General features: G+C 48.1%; 2 protein-coding genes across 2 annotated transcripts in view; one reads left to right on the top strand and one right to left on the bottom strand.

The window, feature by feature from the left end:
- The window catches only part of SLC25A26 (solute carrier family 25 member 26), a 146131-nt gene extending 145702 nt beyond the window's left edge, over positions 1-429 (top strand). Inside the window, exon 10 of the mRNA XM_007445669.1 lies at positions 18-429. Within this exon, the coding sequence (XP_007445731.1) occupies positions 18-135 (118 nt within the window). The 3' untranslated portion in view covers positions 136-429. The remainder of the gene's footprint in view (positions 1-17) is intronic.
- A 2329-nt stretch (positions 430-2758) lies between these two features.
- The window catches only part of LRIG1 (leucine rich repeats and immunoglobulin like domains 1), a 128313-nt gene continuing 108684 nt past the window's right edge, over positions 2759-22387 (bottom strand). The window contains exons 11-19 of the mRNA XM_007445668.1: positions 22237-22308; positions 18222-18385; positions 8222-8542; positions 6510-6791; positions 5476-5895; positions 4798-4923; positions 4010-4159; positions 3108-3389; positions 2759-3018 (exon numbers count right to left, since the gene is read on the bottom strand). Coding sequence (XP_007445730.1) covers positions 2759-3018; positions 3108-3389; positions 4010-4159; positions 4798-4923; positions 5476-5895; positions 6510-6791; positions 8222-8542; positions 18222-18385; positions 22237-22308 — 2077 coding nt within the window. The remainder of the gene's footprint in view (positions 3019-3107; positions 3390-4009; positions 4160-4797; positions 4924-5475; positions 5896-6509; positions 6792-8221; positions 8543-18221; positions 18386-22236; positions 22309-22387) is intronic.

Genomic DNA, 22387 nt, shown 5'->3' with positions numbered 1-22387 from the left:
CCCCCCCCCCCCCCCAGATTATTTGCAGGTGTCTTCCCTCGAATGGCAGCCATCAGTCTGGGAGGTTTCATCTTTCTTGGTGCTTATGACCAGACTCGCAGCTTTCTATTGGAACTTGGCAGAGAGAGTCCATGAATCACAGACGGCCCCTGCCTTCAAGAAAGGGTCCTGCTGTGAGAACTGTTCCCCTCCGGTGAGCAGGTGTTTGGCCATCTAAACAACAAAACGCGGCGCTCAAGTCCAGTTCTGCTCAGATTACGACATGGAGAACGCATCTTCCGTGCTGCAGGCTGGCCGGGATGACGTCGTCGGCCTGGTTCCCAGAGTTCAGAGAGAAAATGATGTCCACAGCGGTACTTTGAACAATTTTCTCAGAACCCCTTAATAAACAAGTGTGGCAACGCTGAGTCCAGGCCCTTTCAGAGCCTTCGTTTGATCTGTATCTGATCTTTCATTTCCTGCCACCTGACAGTGGAATCGGCCAAAGGCAGAGATGGTTGTGATTTTAAAAGAATGGCTAGAGTAAGTAAAGGAAGGAGACTCGGGAAGAAAGTTGGGGGGCGCGGTGTGGGAGGCTTTTCTCCCCTGGGTTGACTCCGACTGCATCGGCTTACAGCCTGGTGTAAAAAGAACGAACTACATACAGGTGCTCAGCCAGCATCCTCGCTGGGTAACCAGGCTGCTGGTCTTAATTACCCTCACATTTCACCTATAAAAACGATTGTATTCTTTTCCAGAGAAGTGTCCAGCGGCCCACGTGGTGTGTGAGAACGAAACCAGTCGCAGCCCCATGACTAGGTGGGCCCAGCGGGCTTCGTGGCAGGAGGGCCGTCACTGACCGGGCTCCTCTCCACTCCAGACCCAAAGCAAAGGGCCGGGGCCGACTTTGGAAACGGGGTGGGTTCATCATTCCTAATCACTAAGGTTTGTTGCTTGGAGTTTTAAGCTGAACACTAGAAATCAAAGAGATGAAGTGGGAAGGTCACCGTTTTGGAGCTCGACTAATAAGCTCCAGGTGTTAGAAGAATTCAGAAAGCAATCTCAGGAATCCAGTGGTGTCATGTTTTCCCTGGAGCAACGGGTATATACACCATTCTGCTTTGACTAAAAATGTTTTTCCCTTTTTGGGGGTGGGGAGGGGTGGCAGGTACGTACTTCAGGTGGGATGACTCCCTTACAAAGGCAATCTCTGGAATTAATTAAACAGGATGCAGCAATGCTGGTTAATGGAGGTATAAAAATAACCGTGCCATACACTTAACATTTTATAAATGAACCTTTATTAAAGACACTTCAATGCCATTTGTTAGACACTTCAATATTTTACATGTTGCTTTTCAATGTACATTGTACCAAAATTTCTATAAATAAATAACTTTGTACATAAAAGTAAGTAATACTTCCTCTTTCACATTGCCTCTCAGAAGCAGCAAATTCACATATTTTGTGGAAGTGAGAATCAGTTAACTGTTGAGAACAAAATTCTAAATGTGCTTACCTTTTGGAACAGTGATGACATCTGACAGTGAAATTTAACGTATAGGTAAGTAACCATTCTGTCAGTACCTCCCTTCAGCTTTTTGGCCAAAGGAACTTTGCTTTCTGAGATTTTTAAGGACCTTGTTTCAATGTAATTTTTCCTGAAATACACATTGGCACTCACAGATGGTTAGCAACAGGTCTCAAAAAAGTGCAAATATACCCAGAACCCAGGTCAAGGGCTAATCACTTAAGAGTCCAAGCCCGGGTCCCTCTGTGCGAGGGAAGGAAATGGACAGGCCTGCTCTGCACCCTCAGTGAAGACTCGCTAGCCCTGAAAAGGAGGGACTCGGTTTTTCCTCCCCCAAGGCCGATGTAATATTAATTATATCGGCAGAACTAAAACATGGCTATTGAAAAATCCACAGGTACCAACACCAGCAGCCTCTATCTATCTTATTAAAAAGCCTCAAATGACCATCGAAGGACACTGACAAGACCACATTCGCCTTTATCACAGAAGGAAGAGGCGAGGCAGTGCTTAATTGTTTGAACCAACTGCTTGTGGTGGATTAACAACCTCCATTCCGTTCCACTTTGTTTGTTGGTTACAGAAGGAACTTAAACCTACGAGAAGTCCATCACTGCAGAGGAACATGACATCTGCCCCTCTGGGCTCTACTGGGAGGTCGCTGCGGGGCCATCCACACACAAGCAATACTGACATGAAGTTACTTCCAGTGCCAACAGAGTCTCTGACGGTAAAGCACGCGAGGCGGGGGGGGGTCCGCCCTCCCAAGTGCAATACCAAGCCAAGGACCGTCGCTTCCCTCCCTGCCCCGCAAAAAAAAACTCCTGTGAACAAATGTGGTTTGTAGCTCCTAGGAACTCCATCCATGCATTAAGGCACCAGAACTATCCGCCCCCCTCCAAAATTAAACAGCAACCTGGTATGAAAAATAATAATATTGTCAAAATTGTACAATTTTTTTCTGTTAACCATGCACTAAAGATTAAAATAGCCTCTGTAAAAGATATATATAATATATATGCCATCTCTGCAAACTCTTATGTACAAGGGTATCAAATACTTTCCTGCCTTTTGTACACAATAGCCTCTTGCATTTCTGTGCTTCAGCTGCAAGTCCTTCAGACTGCTGACGATCCACACGGAGGTGAAAACTATATACAAATCAGTGATGCTTGAAGCCGCCAGGCTCCCTCACCCACCTCTCCTTCCTGTAGACATCGACGCCACAAGAGCTGAGGTAGACAAAGCCTAGCTTTTGGGTGCAAACAGCAGCGGCGTGCTCCGTCTCCCGGGCGGCTGTCCCGTCACCGGTGTGGCCTCAGAACCGGAGTCACAGGCTTGGGGGAGGTGTCCATTGGAAAGAAGCAAGTGCTGGCCTTCGCTGGGCACATCAGGAGAGCCCGAGGCAGCTTCTGTGAGCTCAGGCTTGCCCGGAGTTAACGCACACGAAGGCTGCAGGTCTAAGGGGTCCAGCTCACACAACCGCGCTATCGTCCAAGAGGAGGCCCCTAGAAGGAAGAGGCCATGTCAGTCCCCCTCCGGCCGAGTCCATGCTCCCAGACCCCTGCTGCTGCCTCGGAAGACAGTGCCACGTTACCTTTCCCATCTAGAGGCACCGCTGGCTTCTTCAAGGCTGCCAGCATTCTGTCGTGGTTACTGGGGTAGAGGGACCCCCTGCAGCGGCTACGGGACCCGTCAGCAGCCCCACTGCTCTGCTGCTGTGGAGAGCGCGGGCGGTCACTCGGGCTAGGCTCCAGGCCGTTCAGCGTTGCTGGCTGTGCACCGTCTCTGGGCACAGGCTGAGGACAGAAGGCCTGCTCCTCGGAGTAAGTGTGCGCATCGCTGCTGCAGTCGCCACACACCGCCGGGCCGCCGAGCTCTGCGGACAGAGCCGGAGCCGGATGAGCCCCGTCGCCACGCAAGTCTCCGTGCCGCGCAGAGGACAGGCTGCTCAGCTCTGCGGCCGTAAGGCCCGAGCCCTGCTTTGATCGATCCCCCTGCCAAGTCTGTTCACAGGGAAATGACTTGGGCAAACACCGAGCCATTAATGAAGAACAGAGCCCTTCCACGTTGAAACGTTTCGGCTTAATTTCTTAATCAGAGAATGAAGTCACACACTCTGATCTCAGGGAACAAAAAAAAAATCCCATTTGCGTGAGCACGCACCATATAGTGTCAGAAGTCTTCTGAACAATTAGAAATTTAGCCTCACAGCGGCCCTGGTGAAAAGGTACTCTGGTTTGGGCCTTAACCCTTTATTTCAGCCACTTATAAATCCAGAAGACTCATGCTCAGGCTTATCACACCACAGTTTTAAGAGACATCCCATTCTGGAATTTAAAAAAAGGCAGGCCAGAGCTTCCTGTTTATATATTGAATGCCAAATTCTAAGACAGTCTGACATCAATTATGTCTCCCCCCACTTTCACTTAATGAGTAGGTCAACCCAAATTTTGATTTCAAGAGCAAAATACTTTTCCTGACCAAAGCAGCTCATACCCATCATCTTCTGTGGACCAGGTGTGCCGGCGGCCTCCTCCACCCCTTTCCACTGCTCCTTTGTGCACCCGACGCAGAGCTTGGGCTGCCTGCACGTGATGCCGTGAGCTTCCAACTCTGGAAAGAGGCCTGTGTCGCTCGGACAAACACCTGCAACAGACTCCCACACGGTTAGAAACTCCAGGCTCAGTCGGGACTTTCACAGGAAGCCGTGAGAACGGGCAAGGCTACCAGAACAGGGACATTTTTCAAAGTGTTCTTTCCAGTGCTGGGTTATTGGGCTAAGCAAGAAGTCCAGCAAGGAACCTGTTCGGATACTGCCTTCCCAGCGGGCAGGCCTTTCATCATTCAGAGCCATGATGGTGAGTTCTTGGCAAGGATAAACTTGCCCCTAACATGGGCTGCTCAGCCTCCCCTACTCTTGTGGCCACTCTGTACTCTGAGAGACTGGAACAACAGACCTGGGCGCTTCCCCTGCACAACTGAGTGGCTTGGTTTCAGTACCTGGCACGTCCTTCACTGCTCTTATTTCAGGCAGTCCTACCCTATCCGGACTGGGAGTCCCACCCTCTCCCACCCTATCCCAATGCAGTGGCTTCCTCAGGGATGGGGATTTTAAAAGCTTGCAGAACTTGCACAGGTCAAGTCCAAAAAACCCCAAGAGAAGGCTTGAGTCATCCAGCCTGCCAGGTCACCACATACGCTTGACGGGATACCAGGCAGCTGCCCCAGGCCAGAGCTGGCAGCAGCCCCAGGGGTTGCAGCTGCACCGAGGGCTGAGGCCTTACCGTTGCTCTCGATGTGCCCATTGGCCTGGTGGCCACCCTCAGTCCTGACCATGGTTTCCTGTCGGTCAGAAAGGGTCCCCTGAGAAGAGAGGTAGCTCGGAACATCTGGTGGCACGATGGTTTCATCTGCAAGGAGACAGGACAGTCAAACACCAGGGGTCCCAATCCTTCGAGGTGACAACAAAGGCAGACACAGGAGACCCCAGCAGCCGCTGTCAAGGGACACCCTGTGGAGTCTGCACTGGAGAAGCCCTCCCAGGACCTGCTCAGCCTGACCTTACATCCAGGTGTGAGAGGTGTCCGAGTCCGCAAAAGACAAAGCACAGCGATGGGAAAGGAGACAGAACTGAGAACTGAGAGAAGGAGGGACCTGTGAGGTCACTGCAGCAACAGTCTACCACGTGGCAGCAAAGCAAGTGCCAAGGTTGCCTCAGAAAACTGCAGAGTTCATAGTGCGTTTGACAGTATTCCCATTATAATGTGCAATTCCTGAAAGATGACAGAATGGTGTCATCGAGACCAAAGCCTCAGCTGTCCCGAGTGACTCCACATTCCCAAAGGTTCTAGAGGAGTTCTGAATATACTGAGATTCTCAAGGAAGCCTCTGGCCCTGGCCTCCTTTACAAATGGCCCTGCTTTTCCCCTCCCCTGTGAGTCACCGCCGCCACAGCAGCTAACCTGTGTTAGTGACACTGTACTCCTCACTCTTCTTCCTGGTCTGATAGATGATGCACACCCAGACCAGGGACGTCAGCACGATACTGCACACCACCGCGATGGTGAAGATGCCCACAGTGGTGCCGTCCTTCCTGCAGCCCGGAGTGGGCAGGACGCTCAGCTGGCTGTGAGCACGCTCGGTGCCCAGGGCGTTGGACATCTCGCAGGTGTACCGGCCCGCGTCTTCCACCACCACGTTCTGAACGACCAGCAGCTGGTTGCCGGGGGTGAAGTGGTGCCGTTCGGTGAGGCTCAGGGGCCGGTCCCCCTTGAGCCAGGTGATGCGGGGGGGAGGGCTTCCAGTTGCTTTGCACTGGAGAGCCACCGTTTCTCCCACGGATGCCACGCGGTCCTCCAAGGGCACCGCCAAGGACGGGGTTTCTGCAAGAAGTCAGTGGAGGTCTTACGGTTATTCTGTGGGCCTCGGCTGCTATACCTCTGCCTTGTCTCCTGGACCAAGGAAAATCCAAGACATCAGTGAAATGCCATCTAAGATCTTGTAACAGAGTGGCAAGCTTTTCAGCAGATTTTCTACCAGAATGACTAAATCATTACTCTTCTGGGGATGAACTAACCTCCAGCCACAGAAGCCCCTATGGTTCCCAGACTGCCCTGTTGACAGGCCCAAGTTTATCCTTGACCCAGACCAAATCCATCCTGCCCGATTAGAGGGCACTTCTGCAGATAGAGTGTCTTACACCTAAGCCCTGTAAACACTCGCCTAATTCACTGGCTATCTTATTTTTCTTAAAGAGATGGAATCACTTGTTTAAGAAAATCTTAGAAGCCTAAAATTTTAAACAAAGAAATAGCCTACCACACTCACCTACTCTAGGCTTCACAGAACAGTTTGAGAGAACCTTGCCTCTAGGTACCTAGGATAAGTAAGAAAATCTCTCCCTCTCACACATACACAGATGCACGTGCACGCACACACACACACACACACACACACACACACACTCTCTTCTCTCTCAGTGTATCTATAGTCGAACCTAGGACCGTCAGGGTGGCGTTCGCTGAAATGGAGCCGGCCGAGTTCTGGGCGGTACAGCTATAAACCCCCATGTCATCTATCTTCACATCAGTGATGAAAAACACATCGTCGTCGGGCATGACATGCATGCGTCGCTCACGAGCGGCAGGGAAATCTGTGCCTCCATCCTTCTGCCAGGCAATCTGGGGGTTAGGGTGGCCAGTGGCAGCACATTCAAGGCGGGCCATGGTGCCAGTCCGGATGGCAATGTCATGGGGCATTTTGGTGAATGATGGCAACACTGCAAAACAGAAGCACACAGGGTCGAGTTTTTAGAAAGCTGGAATGCAAAGGCCAGGAGTTTGTCAAACTGACCGTGCCCACCACTGCGAATGAGTTCACCAGCCTTCATGCCAGCATCTGCCCAGAACCACTCCTGCCCCCTGTAAATCGGGAGCTGAGGGTTCCAAGGGCCGCTCAGCTTCTCCTACCGGGGAGGGGCAGGGGGGGAGCCATGCCATCAGTCTCTCTCCCGTCACACGCCCGAGGCCGGCCCTCACCCCCTCAAATGTAAGGCTTTCCTGAAACATTTCCGTACTGTCCGTCATGTCGTGATCAGTCTGGGCAGGGATATCCCATAAATGCCAGGGCCTGATACTTGCCGGCCTTAATCACCTGGAGAGAGCCTAGGAAACAAGAATATCTGCTCCTGCAAGAAGCTATGACAGAGAGAAGGTGACGTGCCGTCACCCTGGGGAAAGCAATGGGATGGCTCTTCCCTCTTGAAGAAAACTCATTTAGGAGCAGTGGTACTGGAACCATATTCCTGTATACACACGAGCAGAAAGCATTCCAGCAGCTTATCCCAAATATTCCGTGACACAGTGCTAAGCATCCAGCCAAATGTCGGGCATCACTACTGTACCCATCAAGATTGCTTTGGTGGGGACTCTTAACAGTTCCCTGAGCTTTTGAGAAACAATGAGGACTCCTTCAGAATAGGCCAAGACAAACCGGTCAATGTGTGGTAAAAAAGTGTGGGATTTTTTGGGGGGGGGGGTCTGTAAGGGCTGAGAGACTAGGGCAGTTCTGGCACTTTTTAACTGTAATAATCAAGAAAATCTTGTTAGATGATTGGGGCAAGGGGTTAACTGCTCAAGCTATTTCTCTCTCTCTCCTTCTACCCTAAACTCACTACCACAAACGGCGGTGAAGGAGCCATCTCAACAGGCTCTAAAGCTGGCTGCCGAGTAAAAATCCTTGTCAAACACCCACAGACCATTCTGCTGTGAGGCCGGCTGCCCTACCACTGTTGGACTGGGCCCCGCCCAGGCTGGCCCCAAGGCTGTGCCATCTCCTCAAAGGGCATCAGCTTCCCCAGCATCAGGGTATGCTTGGAATCTGGATACCAGGCAGCCTGGATTGAGAAGGAGAATAAATGGGAAAAAACCAAAACAAAACAGAACAAGGTTTGGGGCTACACTGTCACTTGACATAATAACTGGATTAAAAAAAAAGAAAACTCACCCCAAACGAAGAATGCACTGAGAATAACCCTACAATCTACAACACTTGTTCTGGGCCCAAGCCAGGCAACAGCACCATACAGTAATGTCCCGGTGAAGCTGGTGTGTCTGCCGTCCCAAGCATTTCCACACAGGTGACAGAACAATCACGAGCGTGGCTCTGCAGGCATCTTACACCCCAAGGGGAAAGACGGCACTTGCATACCATTCACAGTGAGCCTAGCCTTGTGCGAGTAGGTGGAGCCGAAGTGGTTGGTGATGACACACTGGTAGCGGCCCTCGTGCCCGAAGGTGACGCGGCGCAGGTGCAGGATGGTGGTGTACTCCATCACCTCCCCGTCCTGAGCGCGGACGTGGGCGAAGTTCTCCATGTCAGCACTGGCCAGCACCTCGCTGTCCTTCTTCCAGGCGAACGTCATCGGGGAACTGCTGCTGCTGGCGGCCGAGCAAGTGAAGCGGACGTCCTTGCCCACCACGGCTGTGGTCGTCTCTGGCTGGGTGATAATCTGTGGCTTGGGTACGTCATCTGGGGGGAGAAGAGCCAATGTAAGTCACTCAGACTTCCGGACACGGGGACCAGCTGCTGTTCACGCGAAGGAGAAACTGAGTCAGACCCGAGCAGGGACCAGTCCTTTCGGGGTCCCTGTGCACCCTCAGCTGTCAGGGACTTGCACCGTGGCTGTCTGACCGTATCCAATTACAGATACGCAAATGGTGATCCCTCCATGGTCACGCTCCTCGATTCAAGCACATCCACCGGTACTCAGTTATCAAAGCAGTCCGCAGTTTCCATGAGAAGACTACATACACGGCTTTACTCACTGTCACACAAGACTCAACAGAGTCAACCATGAATGCAAGGGCCTCACCCACAAACTTGACTCCACAGGGAGCAGGGACGAAGTACGTCCAGAACGTCAGAATAGAGACTTCTGAAAACCTGCACCTCCTATTGAAGCAGTGAAAACATAAGCAAACTATGATCACAGTCAACTTCTTCGGAATCTTAGAAACGAGCTAAAGGCTAGAACAACCCATGAAGTGTTATTCAAGAAAACACCTGGGCTTCCCTGGTGGCGCAGTGCTTGAGAGTCCGCCTGCCGATGCAGGAGACGCGGGTTCGTGCCCCGTTTCGGGAGGACCCCACAGCCCGCGGAGCGGCTGGGCCCGTGAGCCATGGCCACTGAGCCTGCGCGTCCGGAGCCTGTGCTCCGCAAATGGGAGAGGCCACAAAAGTGAGAGGCACGCATTACGGAAGGAAAAAAAAAAAAGAAAAAAAAAAAAAAAAAAAAAAAAAAAAAAGAAAACACCTGAATCTCAGGAAGAAAAGTGCGCTTTATGGCATGATAACCTACCTGAAGTCCCACCCCTCCCCCTCCAGCTCTTCAGTAGCATTAAGACTCAGCAAGCCTAGCAACCAGTGAGGGGGGCAGGGTGAGCTGGGCACGCCCACAAAAGCTGCATCTTCGGGGCCTGCCTTTGGTTTGACCTGATACCGTCTGCTCAGCAAGGGAAGCCCTATCCCAGGGGCATGTGGTAAAAACAATCAGCAGTCAGTGCTGAGGCAGAAGTATCAGCTGGAACCACTGATGGGCTGGCCAGGAAACTGCAAAGGAAACTGGGTGAGTGAAATGTCATCAGCAGGCTTTGAAAAGGGCAACATGTTCCCGAGGACCGAGAAGGCCACCTGCATGTGCGGCGCTGTGTGTATGCCCAGGAAAGACCTCAGAGGGTCCAAATTTCTTCCCTGTGACCCTCGTCAAGGACCAGTGCAAACAGGAAGTGATGGCACACCCCCAACACACAGCGGAGATGCTGGGCAAAGGACAGGAGGCCTGAAGTAAGTTAAGGACTCTGTCCAATCATTAGCTAACCACTACGCCGACCACAGAGGGACTAAAGTGGCTGCATAGAGCAGATTTTACAACATTTGTCCACGAAAGTGACTAAACAAGTAAACTGTAACAATACACTGAACAACAAACCCCAGGGGAAGACACAGGGAAGATCTGATTTCCAGAGTTGCTACACTATGTAAAACACTCCTTTATCAACAAAGAAAAAATAGAAAAAAAAAACGCACAAAGCAGTCAAGAGAAACTGTCTTTGAGGAAGTCCAGATCTTGTACCTACTAAAAAAAGACTTTAAATTGGCTTTCTAAATATGTACACAGAACTAAAAGAAACCACGTCTAGAGGGAAGTATGTAAATCCTTTCCCACCAAATAAAGAATATCAAGAGCGAGCTAGAAATTGTAAAAATGAACCCAATATACATTTGGAGTTTAAAAGTACAATAACTGAAATAAAAAATTCAGGAAAGGAGCTCAACGGCTGAACTGAGCTGGCAGAAGAGTCCGGGAAATGGGGACAGAGGCCGACTGAGGTTATCCAGTCTGAGAAACAAAAGAATGAAGAAGGTGAGCAGAGCCACAGAGGCCTGTGGGCCACCATCGGGCAATAACAACATGCGAATAATGGGAGTCCAAGCAGGAGGCGAAAGAAAAAGCAACAGAAGGACTATCTGAAGAAATCAGGGCCCCAAACTTCCCAAGTTGGATGAAAAGTTTACAGGTACACATCCGAGCAGCTCAGTGAACACCAAATGGAATAAATTCAAAGATCCACACCTAGAAGCTACATAGTCAAACTGTGCAAAGACAAAGAATCTTGAAAGCAGCAAGAGCACAGCAACTCTTCACATACGAGGGATCTTCAATAACATTAACAGCTGATGTCTCATCAGAAACCATGGAGGTGAGAAGGCAGTAGGAAGACATGTTCAAAGTACTGAAACAGAGACTGTTAACTAAATTCTACATCCAGCCAAACGATCCTTCAAAAATGAAGGAGAAATTACAACATTCTCAGATTTAAAAACAAAAAAACGGAGAGGGCTTCCCTGGTGGTGCATCGGTTGAGAGCCTGCCTGCCAGTGCAGGGGACACGGGTTCGAGCCCTGGTCTGGGAAGATCCCACATGCCGCGGAGCAACTAGGCCCGTGAGCCACAATTACTGAGCCTGCGCGTCTGGAGCCTGTGCTCCGCGACGAGAGGCCGCGATAGTGAGAGGCCCGCGCACCGCGATGAAGAGTGGCCTCCGCTTGCCGCAACTAGAGAAAGCCCTCGCACAGAAACGAAGACCCAACACAGCCAAAAACAAAAAATAAAGGAATTCCCTTAAAAAAACAACAAAAAAAAACGGAGAGAAATTACTGCTATCAGAGCTGCCCTACAAGAAATACCAAAGGGAATCCCTTCAGGCGGGAATGAAAAGACGCATCAGTAACTCCACATAAACAAAGAAAAAAACACCATTAAAGGAACAACTTAGGTACATATGTAAGGACTTTTGTTTGTGACTCTCTTCTAGTCCTCTCCTTTGAGGAACTTCTCTTCTGCTCCTCTTCTTTGAAAATATCAACAAAATTGAATAATACATAGTTACAGTAGGGTAGGGAAAAGAGAGAAAGGAGAGAAGACTCAAATACTAATCAAAGAAAGGACAATACTACCAACCTTACAGCAACAAACAACAATACAGAGGAATACTATGAGTAACTGTACACCAACAAATTAGATAACCTGTCTGAAATGCACAAATTCTAAAAAAGACACAAACTGAAATCTGACTCAAGAAGAAAAAGAAAATCTGCATAGATAAAACAAGTAAAGACAATTTTAAAACTTCCCACAAAGAGAAGTCCAGAGCCAAATGGCTGGTGAAACTTACCAAACATCTAAAGAATTATCACTAATCCTTCACAAATTCTTCCAAAAAAGATAAAAAAAGAAAAAAAAAAAAGATGAGGGGTGAACATTTCGTAACTCCATTCTATGAGGTAAGTATTACCTGATAACAAAACCAGAAAAAACAGAAAACTATAGACCTTTATGAGTAAACATGCAAGAATTCTCTACAGTCAGTAAAACCAAGAGCTGGTTCTTTGAAAGCGTAAAAACAAAATCGACAAACCTCTGGCCAGGCTCACCAAGAAAAGAGAGAGGACCCAAATAAAGGAGAAATAACAACCCATACCACAGAAATACAGAAGCCCGTAAGGTAATACTATGAACAAATTCATATATGAATTTGGCATTTGTATATGCCAACAAATTCGACAGCCTAGAATAAATGGACAAGTTTCTATAGAAACATACAGCCCACCGAAACGGAATCGAGAAGAAACAGATAATTTGACCAGATGGATCACTAGGAGTGAAGTAGAGTCTGTAATAAAACAAAAACAAAAAAACTCTCTTCAAACAAAAGTCCAGGACTAGGATGGCTTCACAGGCAAATTCTACCAAACACACAAAGAAGAGCTTATACCGATCCTTCTCAAACTCTTCCGAAAGATTGAAGAGGAGGGAACACTCCTAGAGACATTCTATGAAGCCACCATCACCCTGATAGCAAAATCAGACAAAGACACTACCAAAAAAAGAAAATTACAGGCCAAATCTCTGATGAACAGCGATGCAAAAATCCTCAACAAAATATTAGCAAACTGAATGCAACAACAGAGAAAAAAGATCATACACCACAACCAAGTTGGATTCATCCCAGGGTCACAAGGATGCTTCAACATATGCTAATCAATCCATGTGATATACCACATCAACAAAAGAAGGACAAAAACCACACGATCATCTCGATAGATGCAGAAAAAGCATCTGACAAAATTCAATATCCATTCATGATAAGAAATCTTACCAAAGTGGGTACAGAGGGAACACATGTCAACATAATAAGAGCTATTTATGACAAACCCACCACCGAGTGTATAATACTCAGCAGTAAAAAGCTGAAAGCCTTCCCGCTAAAACCTGGAATAAGACAAGGATGCCCACTCCTACCACTTCTATTCAACACAGTGTTGGAAATCCTAGCCACAGCAGTCAGACAATAAAAAGTATCCAAATCCAAACTGACGCCACCCACAAGGGCTTAACTTCCGAAATATACAGACAGCTCAATATCAAAGAAAAAAACAACCCAATCAAAAAACGGGCAGAAGACCTAAATAGACATTTCTCCAAAGAAGACATACAGATGGCCACCAGGCACATGAAAAGATGCTCAACATCGCTAATTATGAAGAGAAATGCAAATCAAAACTACAGGGAAGTACCAACTCACACTGACTTGAATAAAAAAAGACCTCCTGTAAGCTAAAAAATAAAAATAAATACTTATTTGTTAATAAATTATAAGAAAAAAAAATCTCAACACACATACTACCAAACCAGGGCTTCCCTGGTGGCACAGTCGTTAAGAATCCGCCTGCCAATGCAAGGGACACAGGTTTTGAGCCCTGGTCTGGGAAGATCCCACATGCCGTGGAGCAATTAAGCCCATGCACAGCAACCACCGAGCCTGCGCGCCACAACTACTGAGCCCAAGTGACACAACTACTGAAGCCCACACACCCAGAGCCCATGCTCCACGACAGAGGAGGCACCGCAATAAGGAGGAGCCCCCACTCGCCGCAACTAGAGAAAGCCCGCGCAACAGTGAAACCCAACACAGCCAAAAATAAGTAAGTAAAAAATAAATTAGAAATATAAATGGAAAAGCAACAAACAACAAACCAAATCCCATAACATATAAAAAGATGTCATACCATGACCAAGTTGCATTTATCCCAGGAATGCAAAGTTGTTTTAACATCCAAAAATGTAATACACCGTATCAGTAAAATAAAGGGAAAAAATCATGTGATTCAACAGATGCAGAAAAAGCATTTCACAAAATCCAACACAAAACACTCAACAGGGCTTCCCTGGTGGCGCAGTGGTTAAGAATCCACCTGACACAGGTTCAAGCCCGGGTCTGGTAAGATCCCACATGCTGGGGAGCAACTAGGCCCGTGCACCACAACTACTGAGCCTGCGCTCTAGGGCCCGCGGGCCACAACTACTGAGCCTGTGTGCCACAACTACTGAAGCCCGTGCGCCTAGAGCCCGTGCTCCGCAACAAGAGAAGCCCGTGCACTGCAACGAAGAGTAGCCTCTGCTCGCCACAACTAGACAAAGCCCGCACACAGCAACAAAGACCCGGCGCAGCCAAAAATAAATAAATTAAAAACAAAAGAAAACGAAACACTCAAATTAGAAATAGAAGGGAAATTCATCAACTCAATAAAGGTCATCCATTGAAAACCCACAGCTAACATCATACTTAACGCTGAAAGACTGAATGCTTTTCCCCTAAAATCAGGAAAATGACACAGATGTCTACCCTCATCCCTTCTATTCAACATTGTACTGGAGAACCTGGCCAGGGCAGTTAGATAAGAAAGAAAAAGCATTCAGATTGGAAAGGGAAAAAAAACTACCTTTTTGCAAATGACATGATGATCATATATAAAAAAAATCCTAAGGAATTCACCGAAAAACTGTTAGAACTAATAAATGATTTCAACATAGTTACAGGATACAAAATCAACATAAAAGTCAATCCCGTCTCTATACACTAGCAATGAAAATTTAAAAATGAAATTAAGAACTCCATTTAAGTAGCACCATAAAGAAAAAACACCAACAGGAATAAATTTAGCAAAAGAAATGTGAGGCCCGTATAACGGAAGCTATAAAATTTCATTGAAAGAAAGTGAAAAAGAGCGACACAAAGATGGAAAGACATCACAAGTTCACAGATTGGGAAGACTTAATATGATGGCAATACTCCCCAAATTAATCAAGAGGTTCAATGCAATCCCTATTTCAAAATCCCAGTTGTCTTTATTGCATAAATGACAAGCTGACCCCAAAATTTATGGGGACATGGGAGGGAACCATAATAGAAGAGTCTTCAACCAGAAGGCCAAAACTGGAGGACTATGTATGAGCTAGTAAAATTGTGCAACTCTTAGAAGAAAACATAGGCGTAAATATTTGTGACCTTGTCTCTGGCAATAGTTTCTTAGATATGACATCAAAAGTACAAATGACAGAAGAAAAAAAAAAGAAATTGGCCTTAATCAGAATTTAAAACCTTTGTGCTTCAAATGTCAAGAAAATGAAAAAAACAAACAAAAGAAGACCAGCCTCAGACTGGTAGAAAATATTGGCAAACCTTATGTCTGCTGAGGATCTAGTATCCATAATATATAAAGAACTCTTATAACTCAACAATGAAAAGACAAATGACCAATTAAAACATGGGCAGAAGATTTGAGTAGCCATTTTTCCATGGCAGATATACATATAAGTCCACTAAGCATGTGAAAACATACTCAACATCATTAGGCATTAGGGAAATGCAAATCAAAACCACAGTGAGATTCCACTTCACATCCACTAGCATAGGTACAATTTAAAAGGCAGTACCAAGCGTTGACAAGGATGGGGAGACATCAGACTCCTCATACATTGTTGAGGGGCATACGAAATGGTGCAGCCACTTTGGAAAACAGTCTGGCAGCTCCTTAAAAAGTTTAGCATGGAGTTACCGTATGACCCAGCAATTCCATTCCTAGTATATAACCCGAGAGATTTCACACACAAACTTGTACGGCAGTGTTCACAGCAGCATTATTTATAATAACCACGAAGTGGAAACCACCTGATGAATGGCTAAATAAATGTATATCCATACAATGGAATATTTATTCAGCCACTTAAAAAGTAATGCAGTACTAAAAATACATGATAAAAAAATTATACTAAGTGAAAAAGGCTAGTCACAAAAGACTATGTACTGTAGGATTCCATTTATATGAAACATCCAGAATAGGTAAATCATAGAGACCTACTGTAGAGGGGTGGCTGCCGCGGAGGAGACAGAGTGACTGCTAATGGTTTTGTGGTTTCTGTTTTGGGTGATGAAAATGTTGTAAAATTAGATAGTAGTGAGGGTTACACAACTGTTCCATGTTCTAAAAACCGTTGACTGGTACACTTTAGAGGGGTGAATTTTATATGTAAATTATACTTCTCTTTTAAAAAACAGCTTTGTTTAAATAAATTTCCTTACAATATCATTCACCTACTTAAAGTGGACAATTTCACGGTTTTTCGTATATTCACAAATACGTGTAACCATCATCACAGTCAACTTTAAGAACATTTTTCATCACCTCAGAAAGAACCTCTGTACCTTTAGCTATCATCCCTCTCCCTCCACCCCTCCCCAGCCCTAAGGAACCACTCATTTACTTTCTACCTTTACAGGTTTTCCTATTTTGAACATTTTATGAGAATGGAATCATATATAACATACAGTCTTTTGTGACTGACTTCGTTCACTTAGCCGTATATTTCAAGGTTCATCTATATTGTAAGACTGATTCCTTTTTATGACCTAATAGTAGTCCTAATTGTATGCCTATACCACATTTTATTTACCCATTCATCAACTGATGGGCATTTGGGTCCTTTCCACTTTTTGGTCAGCATGAGTAATGCTGCTAATGCACATTCATGTACAAGTTTTTGACGTGGACATACATTTTGTTTCTCTTGGGTATTTACCTAGGAGTGGAATTGGCGGGTGATATCGTAACTCTACGTTTAGCTGTTTGAGACACTTCCAAACCGTCTTCCAAAGCAGCTACGCCATGTTGTATTCCCCTCCCCCAAAGCGTAGGAAGCTTCCTCACCAACACTTGTTGGTATCTGACTTTTTGATTCTAGCTAGCCTAGTGGGCGTGAAGGGGTTATACTTGCATTTTATAAAAAAGGAGTGGGAGATTCCCACAGAACTTGAAACTTTGATCTCCTGCCAAGTGTTTTCATGATTCCCATTAGTACTTGATGATTGTTTGGGTTGGAGCCTGAGTGAAAATGTGGAGGTGGCTCTGAGAAATGTGTCAAAACTGCTACATCTCAGAGTACGCCAAGGCCACAGGCCGGAGGCTGGGGGCAGCGTGTCCCAAGTCCTGCCGTGGCTCCTATCCAAAGGGAGAGATTATGCCCTGTGGCAGGAGACAGGACAGAGGGGCAGAAAGTGCAATTTCAGGGAGCTCTGTGACAACAGAATGGTCAGGGACCAGAAACCCAAGGAACAATGGATGGCACAGCTATTCCATCCTAGGCAATGGGGGGCCATGTGCACAGTGCCCATGAGAATGACAGTAAAGACAGTTGATTTGGCAGGGCTGCTACCACGTTGACAGTGTTCTTAAGGCTTCCTGCTGGACTGGGTCAGGAGAAAGGAAAGCAAGCCTGCTCTCAGAAGTGATGGAGGTGCTGGTGAGTGGGCACGTGGAAGGAGGACACCTGTATCTTGATGTCAGCAGGCACACTGGCTACTGCTGTGCCCAAAAAGTAGGACAGAGAAGTGGACCACTGGGGTTCCCAGACCCTACGGGAGCCCCTGGTTGGGAATATCACACCCAAGGCTCAAGGCAGACCAGAGGGATGAAAGGCAGCAGGATGCACACCTGCCCGGCAGTTCCAGTCAGGCCTGGGAATGCCACCCTCGCTCCTGCTTAGAGCAGAAACAAGCAACAACTCAAAATTCATCTCGTTCTTTGAACACATCTTTCTGACCACGAGGCTGCATCATCTCTATTTGAGTGTGGTGTGTGGTGCCTGTGTGCACGTACGTGTGAGTGTATATGTGTGTGTGTTTCTGTGTTCAGATGCTCACCATTTTCTGTGCTCTTTGCAGCCAAACTTGGATCCCAACCACCCCTGGTCCAAAAGATGGCAAGACCTACATGCCAACAGTCAGGAGGAAAAAAGAATTTAAAGCTACCAGTGCCGATTCCAGTGCTTTGGAGACACAGCAAGAGTGCAAGTCAACACGAAGGAATTATTTTTACTACAGCAACTGTTCTCCTGAGACTCATTCTTCCTGTATTTAACCTTTCATTCTTGGGGTTGGAAAGAAACACACAGGAAAACCCCAGCCTCCTATGCTGAGTAAATTCACAGCTAAATCCGGGCACCAGCACCGTCTTGAAACAACACCGCCATCTTCCTGTAACTGATTATTTGCCTTGTAACTGAAGCAGCTCGTGCTCGCTCCTGATTAAACGCACGCACTCCAAGAACCACATAATGAGGCGACGGCACCGTAAACACTACGTGTGGTTTCAGTGGGAAATAAATTGTATCCAGCAGCTGATGGGTAACCATGGGCTAGGGCTAGGGTTGACTCTGATCACAGGAATCACTCCCATAGTGAAGCCTCCTGGCCTCCTTACCCTTTGTGGAAAAAGAAAAAAAAAAAAAAAATCACAAAGACAGTCTTACCACACACGAAACTCTCTGGCGGCACGGCAAAGATGCTCTGGCCCTTCAGTGACTCTGGGTGGGCACAGGTGGCTGTCACGAAGCCCTGCAGCATCCTGCCCAGCAGCCACGGGGGCAGCCACTTCAGCTGGCAGTCGCACAGGAAGCTGTCGCTGCTGATATGGCTGAAAGCAAGACAAAAGGGTCGTGTGAAGTGTGACCGCAAAGAAGGGATATTTGCCTCTGTGCCCGGAATGACCCATCGCCTCCGATCAGCTTCTGCCGTGAAAGTCAGCAAGCTTGAATGGGAGATGCTCTTTCTTACGGTTCCTCTCCTGCGACCTAGAGCGGTAAGTACAGTCTACCTGGAGACTGAGAAAATGCAGCTTCTGGCTCATCGGGTTAGACTCTGCATCACTAACAGGCCGCCAGGTGATGCTGACTCTGCTGGTCTAAGGGCCACACTTCAGGTAGCAGCCACCTGGAGTTCACGTGTTCCACGACAGCCACTGCGCTCATGTGACCCCAGGGACGCCGTCTCCCGGCCTCTGACCATCCCACAGACAGGAATAGCACAGCGTCCTCTCTGCTTTTTCCCACCCCCGTGATAAGCCACTTGGAGCGTCCAAGCTCCATCTGAGACTCCGATCTAAAGTCTGAAACAAGCCCCGAGAAGGGCTCCTTTCTCTATATGGCTGCTCTGTTTTTATTTGGCAGAGCTGCATGTTTTCTTGCATCCAAATGTCAGCCTCGCGGGCGTGCTCCCCTCTTGTTTGTGTATTTATCTCCACACCAGCGCTATTCAGGAGGCCGGCAGGATTCGGCTCCGCTCCCTAAATAGTGCCTGTGAGTTAATTGCCACTGCCCAGGGAGCATGAGAACGCACAACTTGGGTTTTGTGAGGCTCCAACCAAAACAGAGAATATTTTCTTTTTCATTTCTCAGCAACTGAGGATCAGCTTTTTCAACAGAAATCGGAATCGCCATCTCTGCGGACATTCCTTCCTGAGGAGTCACTCGAAGATAAGTCAGCTGAGGGGCTGAGCTGCCGTGTTCCTGGAAGACCTCGGGCTGTGAGCTCAAGAGCGGAGGTTAGCCCGGCACGGGGATGGACACAGGACTCATTACATGCGCTTCCCTGGAATAAACTGTCCCCGGTACATGGTGACAAAAAAGGGGTACCGGGATGCTCTGAAATTCCAAAAATGTCACATGGGCCAGTGTTAGAGCAATGGCCTCCTCCCCCGCCCCCCCACCATATTCCTCCGGCCCCTTTCTCGTTCTTCATTTCACTCTGACCTTCTAATGAGCAGGGAAACCATCGAACTAGTAAACAGACGAAATTACATACAGTCTGCTCTTTGCTCCTCTCCTCACTGTTCCCCAATGAGCTGGGCGTTGTAACCAAATAATTTTGGGAAGTGCTCATTCAAGACTGAAATAATTGAGCTCAAAGCCATTAAACAGGGATGCTTGCCCATATTAGACCTTACAGTCAGCCCTAGGTTTTGTATTTGATGGGCGGTAGGGCTGTGCTTAGCGATACGTGGAGAGAGGCTCTGTTGGGGAGTTACTGTAGGTGGTGGACGGGCCCTCACAGGTGAGCGCGAAAAAGTGGCTGAATCACAGCAGCCTCTGGAGAGCTTCCCGGGGCAGGCTGTGTGTGCTGGTTGGGAAGGCTGCCGCCAGGCACAGGAGAACTCACGAGCCCAGGCCAAGAGTGGAAAGGGCCGCTCCCCCCTGTCAGAAGCACCGACGGCTTCCCATCAAGGGGCATCTGACGTGCCTGCCCCTTTCCGCAGGAAGGCCTGGGCACTACACACAGAAGTCTAGGGGAGGACACTGGCCATCTCGGGGAGACTTTAGGCCCTTATGTCGGGGACAGGGACATATTTCATTTGAACCACAGGAACAAACTGGAGAAAACAAATCTGACGTTTATCCTTGATCAGAAATGTGTTTGGAAAGAGTTAAGCTTCACGTCATGCGTTCAGGGCATTTGCTGGCCGAGCTCCCTAGAGCATTTCCTGCCTCCTCTGCATGAAACCCTCCTCACACCGAGGGGTCCAGACCTTAGAAGACGGCAGGTACTCGGAGTGAACAGAAGGTTGTCCTAAAGAATGAGTTAGGATTAACGAGACGGAGGGAGAGAAATGGAGGCACCCGGTGGGACACCGACCTCCCCTCCACACGCACACATCACCTCCGAGACCAAGCGTAGGCCAGACGGGGGATCGCTGGTGACCCCAAGGCTCTGCAGCTTCCCGCAGCCAACAGGCACGGCCATACCGGGCCCCCGCCTGCAGCCATCCCGGCACTCCGCTGGCTTATATCGCACATTTTCGTGATTCCAACACCAAATGTGTTTCTAATCATCGCTTGTGGAAATTTACCCAGAGGATGACTAAGTGCACGGCACAACCTGCCTTGATCCAATGGGGGAAGAAAATGACCAAGTGGGATTAACCATTTCTCCCATCAGAGGACTGGGCCCACGGCCAGCCCCAGCTGGGTACATGCAGCGATTGATGGGAAGCCTAGGCAGGGGGCCAAGGCTGAGCCTCCAGAACCACACAGATGCATTTGCGGGGGAGGGGATCCAAGCACCTGGAAGGGCCCAGTTAGTCCCAACTAGAAAACTGTCTCAGGAAACCTGAGTCTTTAGGAGGCCCAAAGGAAAATCTTCTCTCCCTGTCCTGCTCTCTTTCTCTCTCTTCCCTTTAACTGGATCTTTTTTTACTTCCAACATGTTATTTGGAAAGTTTCAAAGACAGAAATGCTGGAGGGAAATGCACCGTGAACACTCACAGACTCACCACTTTGTAAAATCTGAATGTTTTGTGACACCTGCCTTATCACATATCTGTCCAAGTGTCCATCCTTCCACGAACTCCCGTTCTAAGATCAGGACCCTTACGAGAAAGGGCACCAACCTGACAGACTTGAATCTCGCAGGACACTGAACATCGTGAGGCCAGGGCCCGTCCACCTCGCTTCCCCTCACTCACCCCAGGGAACGCCACCGGGGCCTCTTCCTGCTTCGGTTTCCAACTATGGGGACTGCACCCCCCTACTGCCCCATTCCTCCCCTCCCCGCCGCCACCGAGGGTCCACCAGGATTGGCCGCAGGAACGAGGATGAGCTCAGGGTGCAAAGACGGCCACTGGCATGCCCGATTTTCTCAGCACTTGTAGGAACCCACAGCTGCACCTTTAGGGAACTAAACATTATGGCTCAAACTCATTGGCTGCAGAATCGGATACACGTACAGGAAGAAGAAAGGAAACCTGGGTGTTGCTACCTGAATACTTAGATGAGCTCCCCTGCCAGAGACTAGGACACAGGCAAGCTCTTCTAACCCTTGTCGCCCATGAGCCCACACGGCAAGTCTGCGGCGGCAGCATCACGGCCCACAGATACCACGGGGGCCCTGGGAATACACGTGGGCTGGGTGTCTCCTGACTATCCCACGGTACGTGTCACCATCCCACGGAGAGCTCTGCCCTGCTCACAGCCCACCCAGATCTTTTAAGAAGCCCCTCTCGATACAAGCCCTTCATTGGAGGCACCCCTAAAAGATGAAGCACTTGTCCTTGACATAATGAAAGGGATGATTATCCATTTTACAGAAGAGAGTTTGTTTCACATCATCCAGAGCAGCGGTTAGTCAACGACAGCCTGCACGCCCACTGCCTGTTTTTGTAATAAATAAGAATTTATTGGCACACGGCCACACCTATTCGTTTATGTATTATTTATGGCTGGTTTCTGCTACGAGAGTCAAGTTGTCATGGCAGAGGCCCTGTGGCCCAAAAAGTTGAAAATATTTACTGTGGCCCTATAAGAAAAAGTATACTGACCCCTGATTCAGAATAAGCCCCCAGAGGGCATTTTTTCCAAAAAGACAATTGAACTTACAGACAACTATAAACGATCCCAACTGTTATATAAAATAAAGCATAATGCAATTAAGGCACTTGTTACTCTGAAATCCTCTACTCTTGTTAACTGGGGCCACAGAATCCCCGGTACTTACAGCTCTTTAAGATTCTTCATCTTCACAAAGGCATCAAACTGGACAGATCTGATTGCATTCTCTCCAAGGTTCCTGAAAAAGAACATTCTTTACTTAGGCAGAGAAACCCCAGGAGCCCTTCAAGTCAGCCACGTGTTTGAGCCACGACGCT

This window comes from Lipotes vexillifer, unplaced genomic scaffold (assembly GCF_000442215.2).
Source record: "Lipotes vexillifer unplaced genomic scaffold, Lipotes_vexillifer_v1.1 scaffold239, whole genome shotgun sequence".
NCBI classification, from domain to species: Eukaryota; Metazoa; Chordata; class Mammalia; order Artiodactyla; family Lipotidae; genus Lipotes; species Lipotes vexillifer.
Note: the sequence above shows the minus strand (reverse complement) of the source record. Positions and strands in the feature narration are given on the sequence as shown.